The 27,727-nt window shown below is 46.2% G+C and overlaps 3 protein-coding genes across 13 annotated transcripts in view; all 3 read left to right on the top strand.

The window, feature by feature from the left end:
- LOC111854530 (NACHT, LRR and PYD domains-containing protein 1a allele 5-like) overlaps positions 1–4,852 on the top strand; it is a 39,891-nt gene extending 35,039 nt beyond the window's left edge. For 6 of the 7 annotated variants that reach the window (XM_072711152.1, XM_072711146.1, XM_072711153.1 and 3 more), the window contains 7 exons: positions 123–187; positions 403–620; positions 1,253–1,500; positions 1,834–1,959; positions 2,940–3,084; positions 3,436–3,471; positions 4,059–4,852. In XM_072711152.1, the coding sequence (XP_072567253.1) occupies positions 123–187; positions 403–620; positions 1,253–1,500; positions 1,834–1,959; positions 2,940–3,084; positions 3,436–3,471; positions 4,059–4,336 (1,116 nt within the window). In that variant the 3' untranslated portion in view covers positions 4,337–4,852. The remainder of the gene's footprint in view (positions 1–122; positions 188–402; positions 621–1,252; positions 1,501–1,833; positions 1,960–2,939; positions 3,085–3,435; positions 3,472–4,058) is intronic. The other variant, XM_072711148.1, reaches the window with a different exon arrangement.
- A 3,124-nt stretch (positions 4,853–7,976) lies between these two features.
- Positions 7,977–13,602, top strand: psmb11a (proteasome 20S subunit beta 11a). 5 transcript variants are annotated; one of them, XM_072711145.1, is made up of 4 exons: positions 7,977–8,094; positions 10,975–11,075; positions 11,322–11,779; positions 12,478–13,602. In XM_072711145.1, the coding sequence occupies exons 3-4, from the start codon at positions 11,735–11,737 to the stop codon at positions 13,495–13,497; spliced, it is 1,065 nt and encodes a 354-aa protein (XP_072567246.1). In that variant the 5' UTR covers positions 7,977–8,094; positions 10,975–11,075; positions 11,322–11,734; the 3' UTR covers positions 13,498–13,602. The 5 variants fall into 5 exon arrangements, with proteins under 5 accessions (XP_072567246.1, XP_072567245.1, XP_072567244.1 ...); XM_072711144.1 differs by lacking the exon at positions 7,977–8,094 and adding an exon at positions 8,632–8,763; XM_072711143.1 differs by lacking the exon at positions 7,977–8,094 and adding an exon at positions 8,681–8,887.
- Positions 13,603–13,918: 316 nt separating this feature from the next.
- psmb5 (proteasome 20S subunit beta 5) lies at positions 13,919–22,464 on the top strand. The gene is made up of 3 exons (XM_023832671.2): positions 13,919–14,239; positions 16,645–16,951; positions 21,614–22,464. Exons 1-3 carry the CDS (start codon positions 13,934–13,936, stop codon positions 21,898–21,900), a joined length of 900 nt encoding a protein of 299 aa, XP_023688439.1. The 5' UTR covers positions 13,919–13,933; the 3' UTR covers positions 21,901–22,464.
- Positions 22,465–27,727: the final 5,263 nt, after the last annotated feature.

Here is a 27,727-nt window from a genome sequence, read left to right as displayed (position 1 = left end):
GCTGGATACTGTGATAATTTCAGAATCACTGTGAAAACGGGATTGAATCAAGGTAACATGATCGATAACATAAGTCCCCAGTCATGAAAATGTCAGCACCATCATTTTAATTTTTTTTTCAGGTATCGGGAAACAAGCATTTATTTATACCAGATGTGGTGGAAACAAGTAACATGAGAGAATACAGGTAATTCTGCTGTGTCTTATGTAACTGAACTTCCACATCACTGTGTGAAGCCTGCAAGTGGATAATGAAGACATGCATTCATCAGCTGTCTCATCCAGTGACTTTTAACCACATCAAATACAAATCACATCTCCAGTGCAGAGGACACACTCAGTATGTTACCATCTTGGGTTCACTGGCAGAGTCTCTCCCCCAACCTTGGTTCTGTGATACAGGTTTCAGGCAAAACATCCTGGAAGGTTCTTCTGCTGCGTCACAGGCTTGGTGTTTGTGATGGAGTCCAGTGGGGAGGTGATCTACAGCTTCTGCTCCTGGGAAATAGCCCCCAAGGCCCTTGGCAACTGTGGTCTGGCGGGGCCCCTTTTTAACATCGAGTGTCCCCAAGGGACCCTGAAGGAACTACACCTCCCTCACTGTGAGATGTCATCTGCAGGTAAATTTTACAGGTTAATGTGAAGGTTCAGATGCTTCTTATCGCACTTGGCCAGGATGGTTTACAAATTCTGGGTTACAGAAAGACTGTGACTTGCTTTGTTTAAAGGGGCAGTTCACCCCAAAACCTATAAAAGATACTGTGTGTTTTATTAGGGATTTAGTGCCACTTATCCATATAGGTTGTTCTGCTGGGAGGTGCCTAGTTTTGGAGATATTGGCTGTAGAAATGTCAGGCTTCGGTCAGATAAAATGGGACTGAATGGTTCTTCTGTGGTCTTTAATGCAGCAAAAAAATGCATTCGAAAATTAAATAGTAATGTCTCTAATCAGAAACCTGGTTACTCAAGATAATCTACAGACTTTGTAGTGAGCAGTTTAATGTACAGTAGGAACTATTTCCTTCTACCGAACACCATACACCGATCGCACAGTGTCACATAAACATTACCTGGGGTGTGGCATGTGCTAACTGCATGTCCCGTAATGGAGGAATGAAAGCAAAGCAAAATGAAAGTGAATCTTCCAGCTTTATCTAATATCACATATTCTTAATGTATAGAGGGGAGACTTAGGAATCAAACTGAAGGCTTCTTACTTCTTCCCATAAGAATCAATCAGTTTTGCTTCCAGATGAAAACCTGGCTGTAGCACATGTAACCAAAGACAACATGGAGATTCTGTGGCCACAGGAGGTGACAGACACACATGTGGTCATCAGCGTCACCAGCCTCTCTGGTTTTGGTGTCATAAAGAGAATCCTCAATTTCATAAAGAGGAAAATATTCCGCAAGGTCCGAGGGCAAGTGCTACTGCTGCTCCGACCCATAGATAAAATCTTGAATGTGTTCTTGCTGCCCCTGAATGTGCCTCCTGACCAGGTAAGCATTTCCATGCCTGAATATTTCACCGGTGCTCAGCCACACACACAGTCTCCCACCCAGTCACACCCTCTGACCAGCACAGACACTCCGATAATATTTGAAAGCTCAAAAATTAATACTAATCTCTGGTGTGTTACAACACGTTATTATACAACTCTGCATTATGGGATGAAAACTTGTTACATTTTGTTATTACATAATGAGGTGTGATTGCATCATGCATTATTATAAGGTTTTTCATTTTTTGTAAAACTAAGACATTGTGGATGATGAAGATGGATAAGCCAGTGGACAGGTTACAATTCTCATTGTCAATGTTACACAATGCAGGTGCACCAGCAGGAGCTACAGAGACAAAACATTCTCATTCCTACCAGCTCTAAGTGCACGTTCATTCATAATGAGCGGTACAGGATGTCCAGTGACGAGGAGGCAATAAGGTGGATCCAGCCAGAGGTGACGACCCAAACCACGACCAAAGAACACGTGTTAATATATCCAATGTCCAACTGACATACAGTACCACTCTAAAGTTTGAGTGCACCAGCTTGAAACCATAATTATCTGCTTTAAACTGTATACCCTTGTCTATTAACAGGGGTGCAGGTCTGTTTTATGCCCAAATGTGTCAAAATTGGGTCCAACTACCATGTATTTGTAAAACATAGAGGGGTGAGTGCATGAGTTCTGCATTTGCAGTTATCAATGTCAAGTAAGAGGCTGTCAGTGTCGATTTTATTGGCCAGCTGATGTACAGTTGAGACTAACTTCTGAGGAACACTCTTCTATAATGAATATGGTTGAGTGGGCAGTCCTTCATTCTCAAGCAAGATTATAACATAAAGTACACCTAAGAATTGTACAATAACTATCTGGGGAACAAGGAAAGTGAAGGGAACCTTACACTAATGACTGGGCCTTCCCAGTCTGTAGGCCTCTGTCCCATTAATCCTGTATGGGGTGAAATAGGCAGAAGAGTCAAAGCAACCAGCAAGTGCCCTGAGTCTCTGGGAACGGCTGCAGAAGGACTTGGAAGACGTCAGGTGATCTCCTGCTGAACCAAATGCCTCATGGTTTTGGGGCTGTTATCAGGACAAATGGTGGCTGTTCTGGGGAATCCAGGAAGTATTTTTTTAAAGCCTGCTTTGGTGCCCCATGTTTTGGGTGTTGCAGAGCATTTTGTCATTTACAAAAAAAAAACGATGAAAACCTTGTTTCCAGCAAGTGTGCTCAAACTTTTGATTGGTCTTAACAGTTATTTCACTTACAAAAGTACAAAATACACTGTGAATTAAATGTAGCAGTTAAAGCCCCCAGGGTGACTCATACCTCCAGGGTTGGGGGTGTGAATCACACCTCGGCTCTTTGTGAGGAACAGTTCACACTTTTAAACAGGGTTCAGAACATCACCAGCAATTTCCCCTCTTCACCTCTAGATTGAAGAGTTTGAATGTGATTTTGACCCAACAATCCACCCAACTTTTGAGGTACAGCTGAACCGTGACGTGGTGGAAGTGGAGCTGAGTGTCTTGGAAGAGAAGAGCGGTAAAGTCGTGTGGCGGCGCATCGTCAACCTCAGAGGTGATAACGTGCTATTTCTATGTGGAAATAAACAGATGGGTCTGTGTGAGACCATCAGGACAAGCAAACATGATTAACCACTGGGCAGAGATTCCAGTGTGGGCAGTGTGCCCCCCTGATTCTAACTGCTTAATGTTTCATGTGGATCTAACTTAGAGAAAATGCTTCCCTGTTCACTGCACTGTGAAAGGCAACGTTCTGCTGTTTGCTTAATGTCATTTAGAAACAGGAAAGGCCTCATTTAACAGGAATTCACACAAACATCTGGAATAATACCTGACACCATTTCAGGGTAACTAACCAAAAAGCCCTCAAAGAAATCCTTAACCAAGATGGTGTCTCTTCCTTCAGGTGCTGTTTCTCCATCACCATCTACGACTGATACAGGTAGGTTGGATTTATTACCATGAACACTGGGACAAAGAACCCAAACTGTCATTGTTTGGACTCACACAGATGTTGCTGATTGGCAGCATCTCTAATACAGGCATTGGTGTCACTTCCTGCTTTGGTAGCATTGAGGTTCTCCTGCTCAGCCCGTTATACCTTTTCTGATGTCATAACGACATTCACACTGCATCCAAATACATTTTCATGAGGTCAAAGGATGGATTTAATCATCCCATAACTCACTGAACATACAGAAAATTCTTTACCTAAGTTAACAGTTTTAACCTAAACAGATGATAATAGGAACTGTGTCCGGGTTCCTTTCTCAGTAGGGCTACAGAAGCCTTTCCATAATGAATACCAATCATCACCTATAAATCTATTTAGAGCAAATGATTAATTTCAGCAATGTTTAGTTCATCTATCAAAAGGCATACTGTCAGTGCCAATTACATGATAATTGTATCATTTGCAAACAATTTGTTCCCGTTTTGAAATTCACAGTGACAGCTCCGAACTGCAACTAGTCTCAGTCCATCATTGGCCTATTAACTGTATTAGCAGTGATTTTTTTTTTTCCCCAGCTCATCGTCAAGTGGTATCTCATCATTCAGGTGTGGCATTTGTAGACCAACACAGGGAAGCCATCATCCAGAGAGTGACACTGATTGACCCCATACTGGACGACCTCCATGAGCACATTGGAGAGGAAAAGTACAGTTACATACGTGCTGCCAGTACCAGCCAGGAGAGGATGAGGAAGCTGTATGAGGTGTTGAACAGCGATGAGCTGAAAAAGCTTTTTTTTGACTCCCTGAAGAAGAAGGAATCCTCCCTTGTCTTAGAATTGCTTGGCTTATAATTGGACCAGTATGCAAAACCCTGTTTGCCACTTCAAACCTCCCAGCTGATACTCTCTGTTCTTAACTCTTTTTGATCCAGTTTGTACCACAACCTTTTTAAAACCCTATCCTTTCACACTAAGAATGGTAAGATTCACCAATGCACATTGGTGCACTGGTATAAAAATTCACAATGAGACTGAAGACAAGAAAGGAGAGGAACCAAAAGCTCCCAAGTAAGGAAAAAAAACCTCTGGGGGTCCAAGGTCAACTGGCTGCCCCCCCCCCCCCCCCCCCCGGGCACACTAACATTACAGATAACAGATAAGAGTGGACATGCTTGCTAAAACGTAGGTACAGTATGAAGTCCATCGATGAATCCGTTACCCACATTGGCTGGCTGGCAGGCATGTCGATCTGTGTGTGTCTTCAAAAGACTAAAAGTTGTAAAGTTGTTAAAGGAAATGTGTCATTTTGTTAGTGTTTCATTGTAATTTGTAACATGAAATATACTTTTTACCTTGTTTTTGTGCAAAGAGGTTGTCTTTAAGTTAATCTAAGAGAAGAGTAAAGTCATAAGAAAATCAAAATGTTACCTTCACACATTGTCACAGCGGGGCATGGTGCAGGCGGGAAGAAGGTGACTGTCCTCAACAAGGGTTTATTAAATAAACAGAAAACACTGGAGAAAAGCACAAATTAAAGGGACCATGAGGGATCAGAAACTAACAGGGAAAAGAGAACCAACTAAAGACACATAACATGACACTAGGGAACATCACAACACATGGAGCAGGACTAAGCGACAATCAGAATTTGTTACGGCAAGGCATGGGGGGGGGGGGGGGGGGTGACAAGCCACTTACCGCTCCAAGACAAAGGGATTTATTAAAACAGAGCACAAAACTAGGGAAATCAAACTGTGCAACACCAGGAGTGGGGCTAGGAGATTAAACAAACCTACAAAGTGGCAAGGCACAGAGTAACATCTATCAGAGTAACATCTATCAGAGTAACATTCACAATGGCAGACACTTAAATACACAGGTAATGAGGACAAATAAAAGGCAGGTGTGAATGATCAGTACAATTAACCAATCAGTGCAGTTCAGGAAAACATGCCACAGGTAGACAAATTTAACAAATATCATACACAGAAACTGGGCAACTTTAACAAATAGCAAAACTAAGACAAATGAACTACATGCTGGGAAATAAACACTAGTAATAATGACACACAACTGAGGGCTAACGCTAGGAAGTAGAATGGAATTAAAATGGACATAAATAGGATAAACTAAAACAAGGAAACAAAACTAAAACACTAGAAAAACAGGTGAGACCTCAAACCCATGAATGCAGGGTTACAGCCTTGGTGCCACACGCTGAACCTACTGAGCTATGCAGTGGTCTGGGGAACAAGGAAAACACACTAGGGGCCAGTATGAAGACAGAGGGAACGAGATGGCCAGCGACGCCTGCTGGCCGAACGGGGACTCAACACACAGGACTGGGATGGACGAGCACCAACTCTAACAGTACCCCCCACCGAGCACGTGAAAACCAGGCACGGGAGGGCACTGCCAGGGCTACAAAGAGGAAAGAAAAAAACAAACAGCACAGGAGGGGACATGGAAACCACTAATGAGAACCAGGGTATCGGACAGACAGAACCAGAACCTTGAACAGGAGGGGAACAAACACAGATAGGGTGAACAAGAGGGACTGGGACTGGGACACCAGATGAGGGAACATGGCTGGGGGTAGAACTTGGGGACCAAGACATGGGAACTGAGGGACAGGGCCAGGGATAGACAGATTGAGGCCAGGACTAAGGGACTGAGGGATAGGCCCAGGAACCTGAGGCAGGGACCAGGATGGCTTAGGGGAACCAACAGGGAAGGGCACTAAAGGAGATGGAGGGGGCAGCTGGCCAGGAGACCGAGGAGGAAGAGACTGAGGGGTAGAAATACACCGGAGTTGACGAGAAGCTGGGGGGTTTAGACTGGGGAGGAGACACAGAAGGATGGGGTGAGTGGAGCACTGGGGGCCGAGGTGAATGAGAGGCTGGGGGGGTTAGACTGGGGAGGAGACACAGAAGGATGGGGTGAGTGGAGCACTGGGGGCCGAGGTGAATGAGAGGCTGGGCTGAGCGGCGGCACATCTGGAGCAGGAGGTGGGACCAGAGGAATCCTGGGAAGGGCAGGAAGGGAGCTGGAGGGCGACGGAGTTAACCCTGTGCTTCAGTGTTACCATATTGAAGATGAATAACACTAAAAAGGAAAGATAAATTCCAATTTATCTGGGGCCAGGGTTTGAGTATCCGCCTGGGTTACATGTGTATGGATTGGCATGTTCTCCCCATGTCACTGTGGGGTTTCCTCCGGGTACTCCAGTTCCCCCCCACAGTCCAAAAACATGCTGAGGCTGACTGGAGTTACCAAATTGCCTATAGGTGTGAATGGTGCATGAGCTTGCCCTGTGATGGACTGGTCCCCCAACCTGGGTTCCCATCTCATGCCCGTAGCTTCCAGGATAGAGTCCAGACCCCCCACGACCCAGAAGGGTATGCGGTTTGGAGGATGGATGGATATTGTAACAATAACAGCAATAGTTTACAAAAAAAACAAACTGTATACACTGTACTACAAAACCGCCTTATAGCCGACATCATGTCACACTGCTGACCTCAATATAACCATCGATCCTCCACGATGTTAATATGAAACTCACGGCCCTGCATCCAATAATATCCATTTTCGCTTTACATCATTTATTTCATGTTATTTATTTTGCATTTATATAACGTTATTTCACCTCACCGAAGGCAGTGTACTGAAAATGATTGATGTGAGAAGACAATTCTACTTTATGGAGGGTGTTTTGTGACAATATTCAATTAATGAATATCCCATTTAATGATTATAGATAGAGATAGGGATACTTTATTTATCCAGAAGGAAATTTAGGATTATTTAAATTATATAATTTAAACGGTCATTTAAATGATTTTTAAAAAATATTTATTTAAGTGACACATTTAAATAATTATTTAAACGACCATTTCTAATATGATCATTTAAATGACACATTTTTTATTGAATATCGTCGCAAAACACTCTCCATAATGAACGAGTCTCTCCACTCCTTGCGGTCTCTCGTCTTCGTTCTGAACAAGAAACCCGAAGGAGTGAATGAGTTGGGGAAGGAGTCAGTGAAGGAGAGACTCAGATAGGCTACTGAACCAGAGAGCCGTCTCAGTCATGACTGAAATACACCATCTACTGGTGTAGTACTGTATACAGTCTACATGTGCAGTGACTTCCCCGATGCTGCAACTGGATTTTATACTGTGTGCAGAATTATTAGGCAAGTGTGTATTTTATTTGTATCTTCTCTTGGATCTTTCAGACTTCCAGGTGGTATAAAAATTAACCACAAGATCTAATGCCAATTTCTACACTATACCTTCTTCAAACACTGGTACAGGAAGAAGTCAGCAGCTTTCGAAAAGGATATGATGTGCATGCAGGATTGTGCCCCACTAGGGATGCTCCTTTTGACCGTTTAACCGTTAACCGAAATAATTAATTTTGACCGAATATTAATCAGTTAAACGGTTTAAAATGTTTTTATATATATTTTAATTATTAGTAGTAGTATGAAGTTTTGTGGCATCTCAGCTGAAGATCGCTTTTCACGTTCTAAATACACTGGGTTTGAATCGGCGACTGTGATTACAGGCACACAGGCTTAGCCCACTGAGCCATGAACACAGGTACGAGATTTGCTGCTGAAAATCGAAACATTGGCGCAGAGCTTCAGCGGCAGAGACGTATCCGTGTGGTATATTGTTGCCGATCGGTGTAAACACTACCCAGACATGTGCTCTTGTTTTATTTCGGTCACAATGGGCGTATTCACATATTTCTTTATCCAATACTAATTGTCGGATTATCATGTTGTTATCATGCGAATAGCGCAATTTGCAAGTGGGAAGGCGATCAGAGCTGCTTCGAGACGCAGACGCTTAAGTCAGTCACTCTTGTTCTTTCTATTCGTATCACGAAGCTATAAAAATATATTTAGTTTCTACCTATATATATATATATTTGAAAAGTAGACCGTCCAAGGTTTCTGAGGGTGTTTTTTTAAATGTGTATATGATAAAACCGGGCAGAGTTATCTAAATGGTTTGGCGAAATTTCTGTCAGATCCCGCCGGCGGGACCGCCGACCCCAGAGGAGTTTAATATTCTAATCTAATCAGTTAACGGTTAATGTTCGGTTAACGAACGGCGGTTGTCGGTTGGGAAAATTAATCGAAATGAGCATCCCTATGCCCCACCCCATGATATTCTTGCCAGACGGTGCCCCACTCCATGATATGCAAGTAGGACAGAGTCCCTTCCTATGCATCAAAGCATTCCATAGATTGGCCGAGAAAGGTGACTGAATTATGACCAGGCCTCCATCATCGCCTGACATAATGCCCACTGAGAGCTACAGGGCCTGACTAAAGTATGAGATTTACCAAGATGATAAGCAGTATACGTCTCAGAGCAGCGTCTGGTAGGCGGTCCTGGCTGACGTAGCTAATATAGGTGGGGATCATAGCAAAAACTTGACTGGTTCAATGGCGAACAGGCTCATTATGGTCATTCAGAAGAAAGGTGGCTATACAGGATAATAAACTTGGTGAAGTTTGTTATTCCTTTATATAGACTGAATAAGACAATTTTATTATTATTTCTGTTGATGGTGAAGTGAGAAAATCCACTTAGTTTCTGATTGCCTAATATTTCTGCACACTGAAAATCAAGAGCTTTTCTTTTATCTTTGTTTGTGAAAGTCTAATGCAACATTTTCTCTCTAAATACATTTACTTGTAAAAGAAAACTTCAGAATTTATTATTACAAGTCTGTCCAACTTTTCTAAAAAAAAAAATATGTCCGGAAATAGTACAGGTACTTGCCTAATAATTCTGCACGCAATGTAGAGGTACAACATTTAAACGATTTAAAATGATTTTTAACCAAGGTTGGTTAGCGTTTGAAACTATAGTTAACTGACTATGTGATGAGCTGTTAGGTTTGCGTGTTTAACATGAATAGCTAAAGTACTATGTTGAGAGACTTAGACTATAATTCATAAACAAATATCATTTTTCCCACATGACTTATTGGTGGTATTTAATTTCCTCCTTAGCATTATTTAGCCTAAATGACAGGCTATTGTTTGACATTTCTGGAAGTGTTTATTCTGCCCTCACTAGGTCGTAATCCTGCTTTCTAGCTTGACAGATAGCATAACAGGTCCACAATAAGCATCCAGGAGTCAGCAGGAACGTTTTAAAGTGTTTACTGTCAGAAGCACTGTAAAACTGTGATACAGAAATGAAAAATAAAATATTACGTTTCTGATGTAATTAACTTGATTTTACAATATCACACACTGAGTCATGAACTAGCATGTACATCACATGTAAACATAAACATATCCCGAAACCTTCACTGAGTATTTGCCCCAGGTATCTAACGGTTAGCTCAATGCTCACATTACATTGGAAATGCCATAGACAGGCTAACGTGTTAGCATTGCTGCCGCTTTCTCTACACATTTAAGTTTATCACCCAGAACAAAATTATCGCGGATAAGCTTAACACAACAGATAACAACTACTAACAGACGTGTGCTCTTTCAGGCTCAGCAAGAAAAGGTTAACAAAAGGTGGAAAATCACCAGTTTAGCTTTACAGCCTTTTTTCAGCGGAGAGAAAATCACGACACGTCTACAGGGTGTTCTTTCATAAAATACTACCTATCGAGACGTGCTAGCGAGCCTTTGAGCATGTGCAGTTCCGCCGTCTTCGGATTAGAGTTAGGTTTTAGGGCTTAGGGTTTAGGGTTAGGGTTAAGGTAAGGGTTTTAGGGGTTTTGGAGGGTTAGGTTTAGGGTTTGAGTCAGAGTTATGGTTAGGGCTATTAGCACTACGGTAGCATTTATCGACAGAACACCGATACAAAAAAAAACACACAGCCAAATTCACATGCCTGCCATAAGGGGGCAGCACAGTGCTACTGAACGAGGTTTTTTTTTTGCTATCCTTTGTCAAATGAGAAAAACCTGCTTAACACTCAAATATCAAACTTTTTAAATGGTCACCATTGCTATTTAAACTGATTTTCAGGCTTATGTAAAAGCACCTTTTTCCGTGTGTTCCAGTGAAGAGACCCAGTCATATGCATACAAGAATCGTACCACAAACACACCAGAAACATGGTAACACAGGCGTTATCTCTGCATTTCCACAACAATGACAGAATAACAAAGGAAATACAAGGAATAGAGGAGAGAGACGGACACCACAAAATGCATGAACTAACCTGAAGGTTTTTGCTGTAATTGCTTAATGGAAGTGATACATGTAACAAATGTGTAAAGTAATTGATGTAGTTTCCCATTTGATAGAATAGGATGTCTTAATTGTATTATTTCTTTATACTTCATTAATTCCTGTGGGGAAATTCTTTTTATGACTCCCTCAACTTGCTCTTTGTAGAGTAAGCTGTCTGCAAAGTACAGCCACCTGTTGGGGCACCCAGGGAGCTGGGAGTTAGGGTTAGGGTGACCTTGAATCGGTGACCTTGTGATTACAGGAACACGGCTTAGCCCACTGAGCCACACGCTGCCCCTTTATACAGGTGGATTAAAGTACAATGACCTATCTTGCTCTCCTGTTAGACCCAGGCACATACAGGTGAGTCTCTAAGCTCAGGCTATCTGTATACTAATTAAGGCCTCCTATACCAAACATGCCACTTTGCTTTATGCACTTCATACTATCCCACAATTTTCATTTTCCATTTTCATTTTACAGTTACTGATTTCATTACTATTTATTTTATTGTCTTAACTGTTTCTCTTATTGTTATTTGAATATTATTTATCATCAGCTGTCTTACACTGTTTTTTCTTTGCTTTATGTGTTTCCTTTCTAACTCAGGAGGCAGGTGGGAAAAGCATCATATGTGACAAATAAAGCAGTTTTGGGGGTCAGGGCTTTGCTCCAGGGTCCACCGGTGATATGGTTATTCTGGTAGTCGTGGGATTCAAACCAGCAATCTTCCAGTTACGGCCTCTGAACCTGGAGAGCTTCACAGCACATCTGCATGTAGTGTGGGGCACACAGGAAGGGGTTTTGAACTCAGTATACACAATCAACAGCTGTGCCGTGCTGTCTGTTTCTTCTGACACCAAATCAAATTTCAAACAAAGATCTCGATGTCTAACTTACAGACCAGTAAATCGATGTGACATTTCATTTGAGAGCATCATGATAGCGAAGCGTCGCGAAAGTGAATCCGCTTCCCCAAGGAAGAGTGGCGTGTCCGATGCGCTTCGTTTTGCCGCGAGAGGATGACTCCACATGCAGGGCATGGCAGGACAAAGCGTCAGACGCAGGTATATATACTGGGAAACACTCCTTTATGTGGGAGTTTTATGGACAGAGACTGAAGGAGCTGGAAGTGTGTTTATTTGATGGGTGCTAGTTATCTGGAATGGCACTGTGAGTGAGTTTGGATAGATTAGGATTAGGGTGAGACTCTTTTGCGCTGGTTTTATTGATTAGCATTGGAGTTATGGTTGTGTTGTTGCATTCCATTCATTCTCTATTGTTTTTAGGCTAAATGGTTCTATTGTTGCAAACTGTAGACTGATTTTGGTCAGGAACCATTTAATGAGGGCTCAGAATCAGTAGAGTGATAAGCTGAAGACCTAAAGATTACTGTAGCTTCTTAACATCGTAATATTCGTATTTAATTATTTACCAAGTTTTTAAGATTTATAAGATTTCCAGTAGATTTACAGGATTTTTAGGATCGATAACGATGGCTTTGCAAGACGTGTGCGGCATTCGAAAGCCCCCCGTATACCCCAGATGGAATTCTCCGGCCTTGTTCTCCATGCCTGTGGGAGATACCATGCCACACTTTGACGAGGTGGGAGGGGGTCACCTTTTGCAGGAAGGCAGCAGCCCGCTGCAGCTATATGTTCCCTCCCTCAATGGCAAAGACTTCCTATCCTCCTCATACTTGTCATCGGTCCAGCCGCCATTCTCGCTGTGTCATGGTACCACCACCCTGGGGTTTGTCTTCCAGGATGGCGTCATCGCGGCGGCGGACAGTCGCGCAAGCTGCTCGGGCCTGATCGCCTGCCCGGCCGTCCAGAAGATCATGCCGGTGCACTCCCACCTGGTGGTCACCACCTCGGGCAGCGGAGCCGACTGCATGCTCTGGCAGCGCATCCTGGCCCACGAGTGCCGCCTCTACCACCTCCGCAACCACCGGCGTCTGTCAGTAGGGGGCGCTGCCAAACTGCTCGCCTACATGCTGCATCCATTCAAAGGCACCGAGCTGTGTGTGGCGCTAACACTGTGTGGCTGGGATGGGGGGCGTGGGGGGGCATCCCCACCTGTGGAAGACCTGTGGGTGATGGAGGAGAAAGTGACAGGCTGGGGAGGAGAAGAAGGATGTGGATCTAAGGGGAGGAAGGAGACCAGGGAGTGTGCAGGACAAGCCTGCGAGAGAGAGGGAGAGGGGGAGGCTGCAGGAGAAGCGAGGACGGAGGCAGACGAGGAGCAAACTGCACTGGGACAAGAGGCCAGTGGAGTAGAGGAGGAGCTGGGTGCAAAGGCAGAGCGAACGGAGAGTGAAAGAGAGGAAGATGCAACACACAGCAGACGTGTAGAGGATGGCGGCCTCAGCCGAGCCTCAACGACAGAGAGCAGCAGAGCAGGAGCTACAGCAGCAGAGCAGGAAGTCAGACAGGAGCCATGGGCTGGCGGGCCGAGGCTGTACTATGTGTGCAGTGATGGAACCTGCCTGCAGGGGGAGCTGTTCTCGGTGGGCTCCGGGTCCCCGTACGCCTACTCCGTGCTGGACTGCGAGCTGCGGTGGGGGCTCAGCTTGTCCGAGGCCGTCTCGCTTGCCCGGGAGGCAGTGTACAGGGCCACCCACAGGGATGCCTACTCCGGGAACTGCGTGGACGTCTTCTACATCAACTCCCAAGGATGGAGGTGCAGAGAGAGGGAAGACCTCAGGGAGGAGTACTACAGGGAGAAGGAGAAGAGGAAGATGAGGCAGGGAGAGCAGGAAAAGTGCGGCATGAAACACAAGTGAGGCAGGAAGGCTGGAGGCGGGGTTAGCGCTGTGTAAATATTAATTATTCAAGCTGAGAGTGTGTATCTGATAAGGTGTTGTTGTAAATAAATTGTCATTCCTCCACTCTGTTGTGATTTAAAGGTTTGCCTTTAATCATCCCTGCAAAACGTATACTGTGCTTTTTCAATGGGCGACAGAAAAGTCACAGATGATTACGGTCTTGTATTTATTTATGAGAAATGGAATTGCATTGTACCAAAACTGTAATTTTGTATAAAACTGGCTTGATTGTTATATTTTTCATTTGCAATTATCAATGATTTTTTCATAGCCTCCATGACAGATTAGAAGTTATTAAAAACATATTTGCGGATGAAGGACATTGTTGCAGCTTTACCGCTTGAAAGTCATCCGAATCAGTAGATGGCGCTCCAACGCAATTGTTAGTGCAGTTATGTTGCCGATTCGCTTTGTTGCGACAGACTTATCTGTAAGAAACCGGAAATGCGTTATTTGTCAACTAATCCTTACAAAGATGGCGCTGGCAAGTGTTTTACGGGGTGATTGTGCAGATTTCTCCGGTCGCTCTGACCGGCCCTTTGCGTTCGGAAGCGGCTTGGATCAGACCGAGCTGGGATTCGCGTCCGAAGCGGGAGACGGGCCCAGCTTCGCTGTTAAATCTGGCCTTTACCCTGAGACCGAGGAGGGCCCCGAGAGGAAGATTGAGTTTCTCCATGGAACCACTACGTTGGCTTTCAAAGTAAGTCCACGTTGTCGAACAATTGTTATATTATTACGATACTTTTTGTACATTTGCTACAGGCAAGCTCAAACAGGCCAAAGTCTGACATAATGAATGGCAACGGTCTGTGACAAATAACTTTAAAGGCCACCGTTTCACAAGAAGTTTAAGTTCGTCTGTCAGAAGCAGTTCACGTATTCATATTAGAAATGTTGCCCTGAAGTAATATAACTTACAGGTCGGACATGTTCAAAGTTTGAAGATGCTGTGCTCAGGTTCTGGGTTGGCTTCGAAGTTGTGCTTTAAATTGTTAGTTTGTAGAGATTGTTTTTTTGTGTCCCTAGAGATTTACGAAGTGAATTAATATTCCACGTACCCCCAGAGCTCTAATGTGATTTGGAAAGTCTGCCCATCCATCCATCATCTATCACAGGGGTGAGAACCTGGTCCATGGAGGGTCAGTGTGGGTGCAGGTTTTTGGGATGACCTTCCAATCAGCCAATAATAAAACAGTGGTTCTCAACTCCAGTCCTGGGGAACCCACTGTTATTGGCTGATTGAGAGGCCACCCCAAAAACCCGCACCCACACCGGCACTCCATGGAACAGGTTGCCCACCCGATCTAGCAGCATACCCTGGTCCAGGTGGCTAAGGGGGCTGGAGCCTGTCTCAATCCATGACTTTGATTCAGTTTGTCGTGTTTTTTTTCATGAATTTTTTCGAACCTTTGCCTAGATTTATTAATTTATTGCACTACCGTTTAACATCGGCAGATGGCAGTGTCGACCTTTTTTACAGACTTTTTTTCCCTCAACATTTGCTGTTTATGTAGCCTGTGCTAAGTGCACTGAAGTGCAAAAATGTCTACATCTGAAATGTTGAAATATAAGTCAAATGTTTTTCATTCTGTTTTTTTTTTTCGATTTAACATTTCACAAGAGTGTATTTTATGTGTGCACAAAGAAATGTATAGTTTATGCAATGGGGGTTGAGGCGTGCAACAACTTTATTCAAGATACTGACTTATCCTTGGTAGTTATAAGCTGTTAATGGCCATTAATCAATTTTGAGCCTTTAGAAATGTTATTAGTTAATTTATTTCTATATTGGAGTGTTAAACATTGGAATACAATGGAAATATCATGATGCAATGAATGGTGACCCTGGTATTGTGATGTATTGTATCATGGGCTAACTGACAATACCCAGCCCTATTCATCAGACACTCACTCATTCTGTCAAACATTACAGCCAATTTATAGAAGCCAATTTATGGACTGTGGGAGCAAACCGTGGTATCTATAGAGGGTATGCATGATGTCACTTTTCGCTGGAACAGGTCGCCCCCCCCCCGATGAATCGAGTGGCAGATCTTGCCACAACATGGCTGATTTTAGTTGGGAAAACTGCAGAACATTCGATTATCTAGTTAAATTACAAGCTGCTGGATTTAACATGGATCTGTATACCATAGCAAAGATCCAGTCGACCGTGTGGCCAGAATCAGGCTTCTTGATATCTGTGTATGTGCCCCCCCCCCCCCCTCCTCATTTAGCACCTCATTGCACTCAGACTGCACTGTCACTTTCTGGCCACTTTGCATTATCGATTTCCTGTATTTTAAAAAATATTATTATTTCTGTTTATTATAATTCTGCTACTTTTCATGCCATTGCTTTAACTTATATCTCAGTTTCTTTGTACTCTGCACTGGGACCCAAAGAATCGCATCTCGTTCCTTTACTTTGCACGGCGTGTTGATGTATAGGAATGACAATGAAACCTTTGAAACTGAAACTGAACTACATGTACCTGATTTTGATGTTGGGGAAATGCACTAGGCAAAGCCTGAAGGCATACAAAAGCCTTGGTCCTTGATCATACTTGAAGGCGGAATTTGTTGGTGAAATTAGTAACGAAGACACTAGTGGATATTCTGCTTGTATGTGGACAGGTTTGTAAAGAGATTTTTATTTTACTTTTATTTGGCCAGAAATGGCAACCATTAGTCCATGCTTTGGAGCCTGGATTCCAGTTGGATTCCAGTTGTTTCTGTGGATTGCAGCGATACATTTGCTTCTTCTCCTTAGTTTTCGGCAGTCTGTGAAAAGAGAGCTCTGATTTGTCGTTAAATTGATTAGTACAGTCAGTCACACGACAGCTCTTTCCTATTTTAGATGTGTTGTTGTGGCATCCGAGCTTAACGCTAACGCTGCCACTCACTGGATGTAACCGTAGCAACCTCCCCCCACTTGTGACATCATGTGAATACCCTCTGTAGGAAACCGGCAAAGCATGAGGTTTTGATGGCCTTGTTATCCCAAATAGACCTTCAGGGATTCCACAGCGCAGATGCGCTTAGCTTGCGCCTGTCTCGCCGACTGTGGTACAAGGTTCCGCGTAGCTAAATGCTCCATTTTCAGTTCCAGCACGGCGTGATCGTGGCGGTGGACTCGCGGGCCACGGCCGGCTCCTACATCGCCTCGCAGACGGTGAAGAAGGTGATCGAGATCAACCCGTACCTGCTGGGCACCATGGCGGGCGGCGCGGCGGACTGCAGCTTCTGGGAGCGGCTGCTGGCACGGCAGTGCCGCGTGTACGAGCTGCGCAACAAGGAGCGCATCTCGGTGGCGGCCGCGTCCAAGCTGCTGGCCAACATGGTGTACCAGTACAAGGGCATGGGGCTCAGCATGGGCACCATGGTGTGCGGCTGGGACAAGCGGGGCCCAGGTAAGCCTCACGGGCTCCTCCTAGCCTGACCTTTAACCCGCCGGGGGGGTGGGGCCTCAAGAGCTCTGACCAATAGAAAGGAGAATCCGCAGGAGAAGACGAGTTCTAATTGGCAAACTTAAACATCTCAGAGAGCCGTTTTGCTTAAATCCGAACCTCGGAGCCCAGCTTGTGGAGTCGCCGTGTACGTTTACACGGTGAGACTGTCCAGCTCTGTCCCCTGCAGGAGGACGGTAACGCAAACTGAGCCATTTCTTATTCGAGTTTACGGTAAAGTAAGGATCCCTGTGTCTCTGAAAGAGGTCTAGCCGTGCTGTCTTACGGTGAGGTCTGGAGACCCCGGTGGAAACAGAGCCAAATGCTCTCCTCCATAATTCTATAACAGGGATTAAATTATATTTTCAGTGAATATGTTTCCCCATAAAATGAGCTTTCAGACTTCAGTATTTCACTACACACACACACAGCTACTGATTGCTTAAGTGCAATTAGCCTGTGTAATTAATGTATGATTAGCATCTGTTAGACTTGCATTAGTAAACACTTTTACATATGGATAATATGACTGCAAATAGAACTGTTAATGGTTTGTAAAGTGTTCCTTTTTTGGCTTTAAAAATGAGGAGGATAATTGTAACCTGGCTACCTGTTAAGTAAATGAAATGGATGATACTTTAGAGCAGGGGTCTGAAACTCCACTCCTGGGGGGCCGGAGCCCTGCACATTTTTGGGTTTCCCCTCATTAACACACCTGATTCAACTCCTTATGCTAATTACCACACAGCTCTTGAGGTGAATCATTTGTGATGGAACAGGGAAAGATCTAAGCTACACAAGGCTGGAATTTGAGACCCCTGCCTTAGACCATCCCTTCTGCTTGATTTGCTTTAGCTATTTGAATTGAACAGTAAAGGAGTCATAGGCGCACTGGCTGACCTTCACCACTAGGGGGAGGTGACATACAATGCTTTATGAAGCAGTGAGGCAGCTATACATCACACGCTGTGTGTTTAAGGACTAGCGCACAATGACACAGTAATGGAAAATCGATAGCGGCGGCTGCTTGGCAAGGGGAGGGGGCAGTGTGATTGAGGAAGGCTTCAGGACAAGTAGGTCAGCTGGATACACAATCGATGGGGTATTTATGATTTCAGCAGAACATGTGGTGTGATTTCTGTCACTGGAGGTGGTGGCCAGATGTGCGATGATGTCCTGCAGCGCGTAGAGACCGGAGCAGTGAAAGAGGCCTTTAAGTTTACTCACTTGCTCAGCGCCAGCGGTCATATTAAACCACTAGCATGAGTCACATGGGCTGGATCAATCACTGTTGCCCAACTGGCTGATTCGATTGAAGTCAAGTCAAGTTATTCTTGTGTTTAAGCATCTAAAGAATAAATTTAATCATGTTTAATTAAGGGGGAAAGTATTTATAATATTAACAGATTACTGTCACACTGATGGGTGAGGAAACTCGATGCTGTTTTCTGTCCAGTATGTGCCTGTAGCTGTTAGCACTAAAAGCACCAGCATTTTTCCGATCTCCTTTAACGCCGTACCACACCTTTTGTTTTTGCTAATGGGCACTGCGTTAGCATTCCGTTCACCCACCAAGAGAACAATGGGATAGTCAGCAATCCTCAGAGCAGCAGAATCACTATCACCCCCAAAAAAGCCATAAAACCCATAATACACTCGTGTTTATGTTGTATGTTTTTTTTTCCTCATTGATTTAACTATTGGTTTCAATAGATTAATCTTGAGAAATTAATCTTAGTCCAACACCGGTAATAAAATAAAAGCCTTGCTTTTAACATAAGTACCAAAAGAACTGATCGCTTTATTCACCATTACGGTTGGGTGTGGGCGGTCTTATTTCGAAAAGATTTAAAAAGTGACATATATGTAATGGTTGTATTACTTTGGGTTTGCAAACTACCCCAACGTTTTTGATGTAGCTAATTTTAGGTTTATAATTGAATAATATATATATATATGCCGTAAGATTTCTTGCCTTGACGTGAGTCTGAAAGCGTGTCATTGCTGATGCTTGAGAGTTGGAAACCCTGAAAAAGTACATTTTTATATTGTTTCATCTGAGTTGATTTGTATGAAAAATAACATTATTTTATACAGTTGATAAAAAAAGTAACAATAAACGGCTGTTTATCCAACATTTAATAAAAGACGTACTGCATTAGAAAACTTTTCAGCTTTACGATTTCTGGGCAGAGCAGCTGCTCTGTTAGGAACATTACAGCTTTTTGGTTGAGGGTGTTAGATTCGCTGCTATTATTAACAGTAACCAGCGCATTAACGCAAACAAAAGGGCTGCATACGCTGACTATGTCTTGCTTGGTGATTAAAGGAGCTTGACTTTCATTGGTGTGGGAAACGGTTATTCTAGTGTGGCCTTTAAGCTTATATTTTTGCTTCCTTGTTTGGTCATGGTTCTGTCTGTGACCTGGATCACAAACACCGAATGGTCGGTGTTGTTATGGCTGCTGTGCAGCATTCAATCAACAGCTACCACGGCTGCGTTGTATTTGGTAGGGGTATCCTAACTGCGGCATGGCCGGAACAGAGGGCTAAATCTTTGCTGAGGGAGGGGGGGTCTCTCATCTTAAAACAAAGACGCTCTGCTGGGGCGGACGCTTGTTAAATAATTTCTAGTCGTCAGAAGCCTCACAAGCGTTGAAATGTCAGCTGGATCCCCGCTGTGTTTATAAGCGAGGGGCCTAATTGACAGGGAGGCTGTCATTTAGTCGTTTGATAGCGATTGTGAGCTATCAGAGGGCTTTTTAGCGCCAGTCGCTCGCTAATAAAACGACGCGCTGGTTTATTTTCGCGAGCCCCGGGCCGGACTCCCACACAGTCTGGCTGCCGAGACGCTAACGGCGCCGAAGCGCTCATTGATTTTCCGTCGCACCACAATGGCCGCCGCTTAAGCACAGATGAGTGTCCGTCACCCTGATTTTGCGGTAATCGCCGGCCTGGTGGGTAATCAAAGGGAACAGATGAGTAATGCGCTCCCCCCCCCCCCACAAACCCTGGAGCCCGGAAACTCGCCAAAGCGGCAGAGAATGGCCACAAAGACCGAAAAAGGCGTTTGAAACGGTGCACATCTCCAGTGGGACGAGATAATTACCGTCTAGCCGACCCACGCTCCGGCTTTGTCTCAGCCAGGCTCGGATTCCTGGGCATCCACTGTGGACTTTGGGCTGGGCACCAACGGGCCTGGATGCCGTCACGTCAGCCAAAATGCGGTGACCCTGTTCTTACCTCAGGGCCGCACGCCGAGTCGAAAGGCAGTTTTCACTGGAATCTGCTGTGCGACTGGGAGGCCTCTCTGTTGGCATGGGGGAGTGCCCTGACATCCACCTTTAGCCAGTCTCCCTATGACTCCGCTCCTTACGTGATTTAAGTTATCATTTAGATGAGGGATGAGCTTGTGCTTGGCGTGGAATCTGCCAGTTGACCCGTGAGCTCGGATGGCCGCAGCGCACAGGTGGACTGGGTGTGGGGGGGTTTAAGTTCTGCTTCACCAAAGGTCACAGGAGGCTGTAGTTTCACCAGTGTCCTCTAGGAGTCTGAATTACACCGATATTGTAGTTTGTGCATGACTCACAGCCTCTGTCTGCACTGGATTCATAACTCATCACAAAATCATCCTGCTCTCTGTCCTTCTCATAAAAAAGCTTATGAGACCCGTCTGATTCTGGTAAATTTGTCAACTTGTTTCCTCCTCCTCCGCCCAAGACTCCAAGGCCGACCGTAAAAGCACCAAAGGTTACCCAGTTTAATTTCTGTATTATTTACAGTGAATTTTTAAGCAGGCTGGCAAATATTATCTCCACGTTTTTTTTGTAGCCTTTCGAACACGTAGCATAAATTGCTGAAGATGAGTAAATGAAGTGAGGACAGAATGCAAATGTCATCGGAGGGTTCTGGAAAGACGGTGCTTATAATTACGATAAACCAGGAGCTGTGGACTTGCTATGTGTGTCCTTTGGGACCCCTCCCTCTCCCTAGCTGATAGCCCTTGTGCCTCCCCTCCCTCTCCCTAGCTGATAGCCCTTGTGCCTCCTCTCTCTCCCTAGCTGATAGCCCTTGTGCCTCCCCTCTCTCTCCCTAGCTGATAGCCCTTGTGCCTCCCCTCCCTCTCCCTAGCTGATAGCCCTTGTGCCTCCCCTCCCTCTCCCTAGCCGATAGCCCTTGTGCCTCCCCTCCCACTCCCTAGCCGATAGCCCTTGTGCCTCCTCTCTCTCTCCCTAGCTGATAGCCCTTGTGCCTCCCCTCCCTCTCCCTAGCCGATAGCCCTTGTGCCTCCCCTCCCTCTCCCTAGCCGATAGCCCTTGTGCCTCCCCTCCCTCTCCCTAGCCGATAGCCCTTGTGCCTCTCCTCCCTCTCCCTAGCCGATAGCCCTTGTGCCTCCCCTCCCTCTCCCTAGCCGATAGCCCTTGTGCCTCCCCTCTCTCTCCCTAGCCGATAGCCCTTGTGCCTCCCCTCCCTCTCCCTAGCCGATAGCCCTTGTGCCTCCCCTCCCTCTCCCTAGCCGATAGCCCTTGTGCCTCCCCTCCCTCTCCCTAGCTGATAGCCCTTGTGCCTCCCCTCCCTCTCCCTAGCTGATAGCCCTTGTGCCTCCTCTCTCTCCCTCACTGTCAGGGCTGTACTATGTGGATTCGGAGGGGAACCGCGTGTGCGGGGATCTGTTCGCCGTGGGATCCGGCTCTATGTACGCCTACGGCGTGGTGGACAGCGGCCTGCGGCAGGACCTGAGCGTGGAGGAGGCCTGCGACCTGGGCCGGCGCGCCATCTACCAGGCCACCTACCGGGACGCCTACAGCGGCGGCGTGGTCAACCTGTACCGTGTGCACAGCCAGGGCTGGGAGCGCGTGTCCCAGGACGATGTGCTGAAGCTCCACCTGCAGTACCGGGAAGATCGGGCCTAGGAGGGGGTGTGGTTTGGTGAGGGGGAGGGGCCTCTGATGGGGGAGTGGTCTTGGGGATGAGCAAGGATTCTATCAAATGGGTGTGGTCTAGAAAGGGGGTGGGGCTTTATGGAGGGGGAGGGATCTTGATGAAGATGGACTGTGTCCTGCAGAGTCTGAAATAACATTGTTTCTGTGAAGAAACTGTTCTGCTTCATGGGACATCTGTATTAGAATGTCACAAATCACGGCGTTAGGGGAGATGCCTGAAATTGTACGAATAGATAGGAGGTAGTTTACTGGGTGGAAGTGAGTTTTACTTGTCATGCACGTCGTATGAGTGCACACTAAAGTTATAGGTTGGCACTCATTAATATTTCCGTTATATTCATCTATTTGTTTTCCTGTTACCTGTTTGTCATTATCCCATGCAGTACCCCAGCAGACCTGTCGAAGCTGGGGGCGCTGTCTCCTACTCTGTGAACGTGTCACCTCGAAGAACCTTTTGGCAGTCTCTCTTCCAGAGAGTTCACATTTTACTGGGAAAGACTTCTTCTCAATAAAGCTGGAAAATCTCTCCTTTGACTCGCTGGTTGCTGTTCTGCGGTTAATGCCTCTGCTTGTGTATTTGTTTTCTCTCCATTGATCCATAAATCTCTCTCTGAGCTGCCTTTCTGGTTTTGAAAAATCGCTTTGAGTTGTCCGATTTCTTTGTGTTTATTTGACTCCATTCTTCGCTTTCTCTCCCCGGTCCCCAAGCTGAAACGCTTCAGACCCTGAAAGAGTCATTATCCTCTTTGTACTTTGCCTCTGTGCTGTATATTTTCATACAGAATGTCCTTCAAAATTGGGACTAAACTAATTTCTGCTCTTCGGCCAAGTGAGAAACTAAATAATTTTGGGGGAAATGGATGCATATTAATTGGTCATTAAAACTAACATACTGCAGGTCAAACCAATGATTTGGAATTCAAACGCCCTGCGTGATCTTTCACTGTTCAGCAGATCTGTTTCCATGGGTCCATGAGTGTCTGCACATCCATGGTTCTAAATTGAACATGTAAAATCCATGTTTCAGTTGTGTGAATGACGTGGCCGGCTTTTCTGCTTCCTGTTCCTTCTCGATTTAGTAGACTCTGTTTCACCATCCTCTCACCTGGAGGAATATAAGATAAATCCTTTATTTGCCATTTGCATGGGCATGAATAGAGGTACAATGAAATTCATCTCACTCTCCATAGCTTGGGGATCACAGTGCAGGTCAGCCAATGTGCGGGGCCCCTGGAGCTGGGGGTTAAGGGCCTCGCTCAAGGGCCCTCAAACATGTGACTGTTCTGATGAGGCCGGGGCTCGAACCAGCGATCTTCCGATCATAGTTACAGAAACTTAGCCCGCTAAGTACAGATCCTGCACAATTCATTCCGCTGCCGTTACATCATCAGTTGAAGTTAGGCAGCCTGTTTCCGTGACGATGGTCTGTAAGCAGGCCTTGACTGCTCCTGATTCGCCGATTCCCTTCCCCCGCCATTCTGTTCCTTTCTCCACACGTTCTCCTTGATCGTCACTTTGGAATAAAGTTTACTGGAAAGGTGAACCCTTTCCCCGCCTCATCTTCCTGCCTTTGAACAAATTCAATTTTGCTGTTCTTCATGCTGATGAAAGGGTTGCGTCATGTGGATCAGCCCTCAGCACCTGTCTGCTCCGCTCTTTCTGAGGCCCTCGTCCCGACACGGTAAGGATCTCGCCGGGTCTCATTTTATGGTCCCTGCTGTGGATTACCGTGGTGTTTCATGGCCGGGGCTCTGAATTGTTCGCCCGTCGGTGGTCTCGCTGCTTCCAAGATCGTCCTTGTGGCGTCTCCAGTGCGCTGTGGTACCTCTGCCCAGGTTCTGTTTAGAGGGCTTTTTTTCCCTAAAACATGAAAAAATTGGTGTTAATTTTGACTTCAGCTTGGTGGGGGTGTAGTTGAGGATTTGTGTCGCCTCACATCTCTAGAAACCAGTTGGGGGGGTTCGAGTCCCCACCATGGCTCCATGTATGTGGAGTTCCATGTTCTTCTGTTGTGGTGGGGCTTGCTCTGGTTTCTCCAGCTTCCCCCCCCCCCCCCCCAAAAAAAAAACATGCTAAGGAGAATTGGATTTAGTAAATTGTCTGTAGGTATGACTGTTCATATCCTGTGACGGGGGGGTCGCCCCATCCTGGGTTATTCCCTGCCTTGTGCCAATAGGCTCCAGACTCCTGTGTCCCTGCATGGAACAAGCTGTTATGGATGATGGATCACTTCAGAATCAATATATAATCTTTACTTGGAGTTTTGTACACTATTCTCCACTCTGCTGTTTATCTTTGTCCTGCTTTATTGGTAAAACGGAGTGGTCTCTCCATCCATCCATCCATGGGGGGGTGGGCATGGCGTGGTGTTTATCCCAGACAGCACCAGACTATGCACTACAGGCCCTTCAGCCATGCCGGTTCGCCTAGCCCTGCGTCTTTGACCTGTGGAAGGAACCCCACTTGACATGAGGAGAGCATGCAACAGTCTGCATGCCCAGGGAGGTGAGATTCGAACCCTCAACCTTGCATTGAGACAACAGTACTACTCAATAATCCACTGGGCCAGGTGAAATGTCTTAACTGGAATTTAACATGGTTCTCAAGAGGCTACACTTATTCTAAGGAGACGTTCAGCAAGACCCCATGTCACGTTCACCTGTCACAGAAAAAGATTTATCAAAATATATCCGTTTTCCATTATAACCCACAATATTGGGAACATGGCAGCTGTATGGAATTATGATGTATTGAGTTAAACGTTTAAAATTACAGCTCCTCAGGCACAGCTGTCAGAGTCGCAAGACAAAAGGTCTTTGAGGCTCCAGAAAGAGCATATTTTATGCCTCGCCACGTCATCCGAACGTGCGGCCGTTTTGATTTTCCTCGGCCTGGATGTTCGTTTAAAACAAAAAAAAACAGATATCCGCCTTTATTTTCCCCGTGGGTTTTTTCACGCCGAGTTGACGCGTTGCGATTGCGAACATGCGAGCGCTGTCGTTTAGCCGATGAAAAGCCCGTGATTTCACAGGTACCTGTCAGCTGGAAACTCTGGCGTGCCGTTCCTGCGGCCCGCCGTGGCTTTCATGTTTTTCAGATTTCTTTTTTCCCCCCACTAAATATTCTATCAGTTTTTGTGGGGAAAAAAAATATATCAATTTTACCACCCGTGAACGTTGTCAGATTTACCTTAACACCCAATCAATTGTGGACAGTTTTATTTTCGCATTTCATATTGTGGCTCTGCCCTGATACTCCAGCACCTTAATTAGTGCCTAATTACTCGCCCACACAATCTTATCTACTGCTGAAGCTTCCCTGCTGAACCGATTGTCCCATAATGTTTCCTGTTTCAAAGTTCTGCTGCTTTAGTTCTCCCACGCTTGTAGACCTTTAATTAAAAGGTCATAATGATCGCTGTCAACTTCAGCTGGGTGTGGGCTATATAAAATGGGTAAAAGGCCGTGGTAGTCTTCTTCATGAGGAAGGCCTTCTGTTAGATATTGCATTACCCTAGATGATTTTGTAAGTTGTAATTCATTAGATTGGTGTTTCCCAAACCAGCCCTCGGGGTCCATGATAGGTAGCTGGGAGGGAGCAAAAATGTAGACTGTCTGAAAAGGAGCTCGGAGGGAGCAAAAATGTACACTGTCTGAAAAGGAGCTCTGAGGGAGCAAAAATGTACACTGTCTGAAAAGGAGCTCGGAGGGAGCAAAAATTTAGACTGTCTGAAAAGGAACTCGGAGGGAGCAAAAATGTGGACTGTCTGTGGGTCCCTGAGACCTGGGCTGGGAAACACTGCTTTAGATGATAACATGGCTGCTCTTTGTTCAGCCCTTATGGTCATTCACAGGCATGTAGCCACGTAGTAAAGTTATGGGTTTGAACCATGCTCCCGACCCAGCATGTAGCCAGGTAGTAAAATAACGAGTCTGAACCTCCTTCGAAATTCATTCCTGGCTCTGGGCCTGGCCATTCGCATTTACAGCATCCTGGATGTTTCTGGTCTCTCCCTGTTGCGGAGGTCACTTGGGGTCACAGTGTAGCTCCGCCTTTCATTCATTAGTTTCGTCAGGTTTGTTTTGCTGGCGTTTCTGTGCCGGATCCTTCAGCTCAGCCTCTCACAATCCCCGCCTCCTTCCCCCAATAATGAAATTCAGCTCAGAATCTGCTCCTGGCCTCATTCCCAGGCTACCGAGCCTTTGTCTGCTTTCCCTTTTCATTTCCTCTTGTTCCCTGGAATGACTTCACTCCGCCGTGGTCTGGTGGAGGGCGGAGAGAGCAGGGGAGGTGCAACTCGGCCCCTGTTTGTGTCCCGCTGCTTAGGCCGGCGGGTAAAATGTCATCGGCTCGTGTTTGCCCCCCAGCCAGTCCTGCCCCCTCAGTTCTGCCCGCCAGTGAGGTGTGCAGTGGCTTCCCATCATCTTCCTGAGCACTGGATCAATCTCGCCTTTCCCGCAGCTGCACTTGAGCGCCCCCTAGGCCCATATCGTAAACCCGGTCATGACACGAGGCGACACGTCCGCCGGCAGTAGGAGGATAATGGTGGAGCTCCAGTTCCTTGAGTAGCTGGTTAGTGAAGGCACAATTTAAAATAGGACCACTTGGCGATTTTGGCTTGTGGGGTGAAGGTGGACTCTTTCACAGCGCGTCGTCGACCCTGTGAGGCAGACATTTCTCCCAAGGGCGCCCGGCCCCCGTTAATGACCAAATAACACATGCCATTTTATTTGCATTACCGGGTCAGTTTATCTTCCCATGTCCGGGTCTGCAGATGTAAGTCAGGCTGATCTCTCAGCAGCATCGGAAGCTGACGTGCACTCTGCCTTTCGGGCTAAATAATGAGCACCCCCCTTCCCCCCCCACTGCCTCCGAGCAGATGGGCCTGATATATTAATAAATACATCAGGGTGGGAGAGAAAGCCGCGGCAGACAGACTGATCGGAGTCGCGCGGTCACGGCACCCGGCGTCTTTGAGGTTCCTCGGCACTGCGAGCAGCCTGTCCTTCCAGCGAGGGTTAATCTGCATCTCTGGCCCTCGACCACGAATGCGAGCGGTCAGCCTGGACGCCACCGGAATGGGAAAAGCCCCGGCGGGACGGTCTGACCCTGGCCTGCAAGATGATGCCGTTCTTTTGGTTGTGCGCCCACATGAGGGGGGGCCGTGCGGGGGTGGACATAGCGTGCCAGCCTGGAATGTTATAAACAGGGGCAATTCTAGGGGGGTTTTTTAAGGTGGGGAGCATAAGAGGTTCCATAATTCATACAGAGAGGCAAACCCTATCATTAGCCAATGATGTGATTTAAACAGGTGACTGACAGAGCAGTGGGCCCTCCAGAGGCCAATCAGCTTTCAGCTGGGGCCAGTACCCCGCCCCTGTATACAACGCTGGTTGTAACATTGTGTCTGTGCAGCAGTTGGGTTCTCTGTAACTGGACTGTTGCATTGGCCCTCAGCATCCTGGGCCCAATGCACCACAGACCCAGAGTCCCCAGGCCGGACGCCGGCCCCTCCTGTAGATTAATGCTCCGTCTCCCGTGGATCACCGCAGGCCAGGACCTCTCTCTGCAGCCCTCCCCCACCCCCCCGCTCAACCTTCCCGCTCCGCACTCCGGCTCCGATCAGTCCCGCTGCCACCGGAACGCCGGCATTAATTAAAATACCCGGTAACGCTCCTCACCGAGGCTGCACTGGCAGATCCCTGCGTCGTTGCCGGGCAGGGCTGGGACGCCAGCTCTAAGAAAAGGCGTCCGAGCGAGAGAGCGGCCGGGCGCAAAGGCGTCACGCGGAGGGCCG

The sequence above is a fragment of the Paramormyrops kingsleyae genome, chromosome 4 (assembly GCF_048594095.1).
Source record: "Paramormyrops kingsleyae isolate MSU_618 chromosome 4, PKINGS_0.4, whole genome shotgun sequence".
NCBI lineage: Eukaryota > Metazoa > Chordata > Actinopteri > Osteoglossiformes > Mormyridae > Paramormyrops > Paramormyrops kingsleyae.
The sequence above is the reverse complement of the archived record's forward strand: the minus strand, read 5'-3'. Positions and strand labels throughout refer to the sequence as shown.

Bases quoted from the DNA above. Each gene is read 5' to 3' on its own strand.
- psmb11a (XM_072711145.1), top strand. From the start codon at position 11,735: ATGACTCCACATGCAGGGCATGGCAGGACAAAGCGTCAGACGCAG. The intron at 11,780-12,477 runs GTATATATACTG...TTTGTCTTCCAG, and splicing joins GGACAAAGCGTCAGACGCAG to GATGGCGTCATCGCGGCGGC.
- psmb5 (XM_023832671.2), top strand. From the start codon at position 13,934: ATGTTGCCGATTCGCTTTGTTGCGACAGACTTATCTGTAAGAAACCGG. The intron at 14,240-16,644 runs GTAAGTCCACGT...CTCCATTTTCAG, and splicing joins CCACTACGTTGGCTTTCAAA to TTCCAGCACGGCGTGATCGT. The intron at 16,952-21,613 runs GTAAGCCTCACG...CCTCACTGTCAG, and splicing joins CTGGGACAAGCGGGGCCCAG to GGCTGTACTATGTGGATTCG.